We start from the raw sequence: 2,086 nt of genomic DNA, 5'->3' as shown, positions 1-2,086 counted from the left end.
AGAAGAACCCCCTCCCTGCTATTCGATGCAATAGTGGATCTCTCACGACCTCCATGACTGAGGTGGGGGATGTCTTCGTCAACTATTTTAGCAGCTCCTGGGTTTTTCACGAGACACACTTCCTCTAGATGAGACTGTTGTCTGTTGTGGTCCTCGTCTTGATGCCACCTCTCAAGCTTCTTTGTTAGCTGATGTCTCAAATGATGATATCAAAAAGGCTCTTTTCAGCATTGGTGATCATAAATCCCCAGGGCCTAATGGGTACTCATCTTTCTTTTTCAAGAAATCCTAGGACGTGGTTGGGCAAGATCTATGTGTTGCAGTGCAAGACTTTTTCCAATCAGGGCAGCTTCTAAAACAGATAAACCATTCTATCATAGCACTAGTGTCGAAATCTGCTCATGTTACTACAGCTAGTGACTTTAGGCCCATTTCTTGTTGTAACGTTATTTACAAAATCATTTCCAAAATTCTAGCTGACAGGCTAGGGCATGCTCTTGATGGCATCATCAGCCCCATACAAAATGCCTTCTTGGGTGGTCGCCGCATGGCTGATAATATTAATCTCTTGCAGGAGCTTCTTAGGCAATATGAAAGGAAAAAGAGCCTCCCCTAGATGCCTTATAAAAATTGATTTTAGGAAAGCCTTTGACTCTGTCCAATGGGCATTCTTACGACATCTCCTCCTCCTCCTTGGCTTCCCTGATAGATTTGTTCATCTAGTGATGACTTGCGTTGAAACAGCTTCATATTTAGTGGCAGTCAATGGGGAGCTATTTGGGTTTTTCCCTGGAAAATGTGGGGTGCGGCAAGGGGATCCCCTGTCACCATATCTATTCATCACTTGCATGGAATATTTCTCTAGGATGCTCAGCTTAGTATCCCAGAATCCTTCATTCCATTTTCATCCAAAATGCAAGTCGCTTGGCATTTCTCATCTTTCTTTCGCTGATGATGTTATGCTACTATGCAGAGGGGATAGGTGTTCAGTTCAAATTCTCTTCCAGCAACTGATGCTTTTTGGACAAACATCTGGACTGGATATTAATTCTTCCAAATCATCAATTTATTTTGGTGGTGTTGCTGCTAGTCTAAAGCAAGCCATATTGCTAGATACTGGTTTCTCGGAAGGCTGCTTTCCTTTCAGGTATCTTGGTGTGCCTCTCAGCCCACACAGGCTTCTTGCAAGTCAGTTCTCACTACTCCTCCACAAGTTAGAAGCAGCTATTCAAGGATGGGTGGGTAAACACCTTACATACGCTGGTCGGCTGCAGCTCATTAAGTCAGTTTTATATGGTATGGTGCAATTCTGGATTAGCATTTTTCCTATGCTGTGTGCAGTTATCAGACAAATTACTTGTCTCTGTCGAAACTTTCTGTGGACAGGAGATATACACAGAAGTAAGTCTGCTCTTGTGGCATGGAAAACGGTTTGCCTCCAAAGAATGTAGGAGGACTGGGTCTACCTAATATTCAAATCATTAATAAGAGTTTCATTGCCAAACAGCTCTAGAACATTCACCAGAAGCAGGATTCCATCTGGATACGCTGGATACACCACTACTATTTAAATGCCAACTCTATTTGGAACGCTCAAAATCATAAAGCTTCATCACCACTGTGGAAGTCTATCATTCTTCTAAAGAATTAGCTTGTCCAGAGCTATGGGAGTCATCAACTAGTTCTTGATCTAATGGCAGACTGGGAGCGGAGGGAAGGTGGATTCACTTCTAATGCTTATGCTTCACTCAAGCCCCAAAGTCCAGCAGTCCCCTAGGAGAAGATAGTTTGGGGGTAATGGTCTCTGCCCAGATGCAATTTCATATTATGGCTAGCCATGCTTGGGAAGCTTCGAACTAGAGATAGGCTGAGGTTCATTCCCACTAACACATTTTGCATCTTTTATAGACAGGAAGAGGAGAGCAATAGACATTTATTTTTCAGTTGCACCTGGACATCTTCTCTTTGGAACAAAATCAAAGCCTGGCTGAAAATAAACAGGCGTATGGCCACTCTCAAGAGTGCAGTGAAAGGTTTGCCTTCCAAAAAGAAAAGCCTAGAGGCCAGAATGTGCAGAGCTTCTCTC

The 2,086-nt window shown here is 43.2% G+C and overlaps 1 protein-coding gene across 1 annotated transcript in view; it reads left to right on the top strand.

Moving 5' to 3' along the window:
- Window positions 1-1,401, top strand: part of LOC105120189 (uncharacterized) — a gene marked incomplete at both ends in the record, with an annotated part of 2,045 nt that extends 644 nt beyond the window's left edge. Inside the window, 3 exons of the mRNA XM_011018380.1 lie at window positions 95-261; window positions 641-1,238; window positions 1,342-1,401. Coding sequence (XP_011016682.1) covers window positions 95-261; window positions 641-1,238; window positions 1,342-1,401 — 825 coding nt within the window. The remainder of the gene's footprint in view (window positions 1-94; window positions 262-640; window positions 1,239-1,341) is intronic.
- Window positions 1,402-2,086: the final 685 nt, after the last annotated feature.

This window comes from Populus euphratica, unplaced genomic scaffold, assembly GCF_000495115.2.
Source record: "Populus euphratica unplaced genomic scaffold, PopEup_1.0 scaffold5399.1, whole genome shotgun sequence".
Lineage (NCBI taxonomy): Eukaryota > Viridiplantae > Streptophyta > Magnoliopsida > Malpighiales > Salicaceae > Populus > Populus euphratica.
The sequence above is the reverse complement of the archived record's forward strand: the minus strand, read 5'-3'. Positions and strand labels throughout refer to the sequence as shown.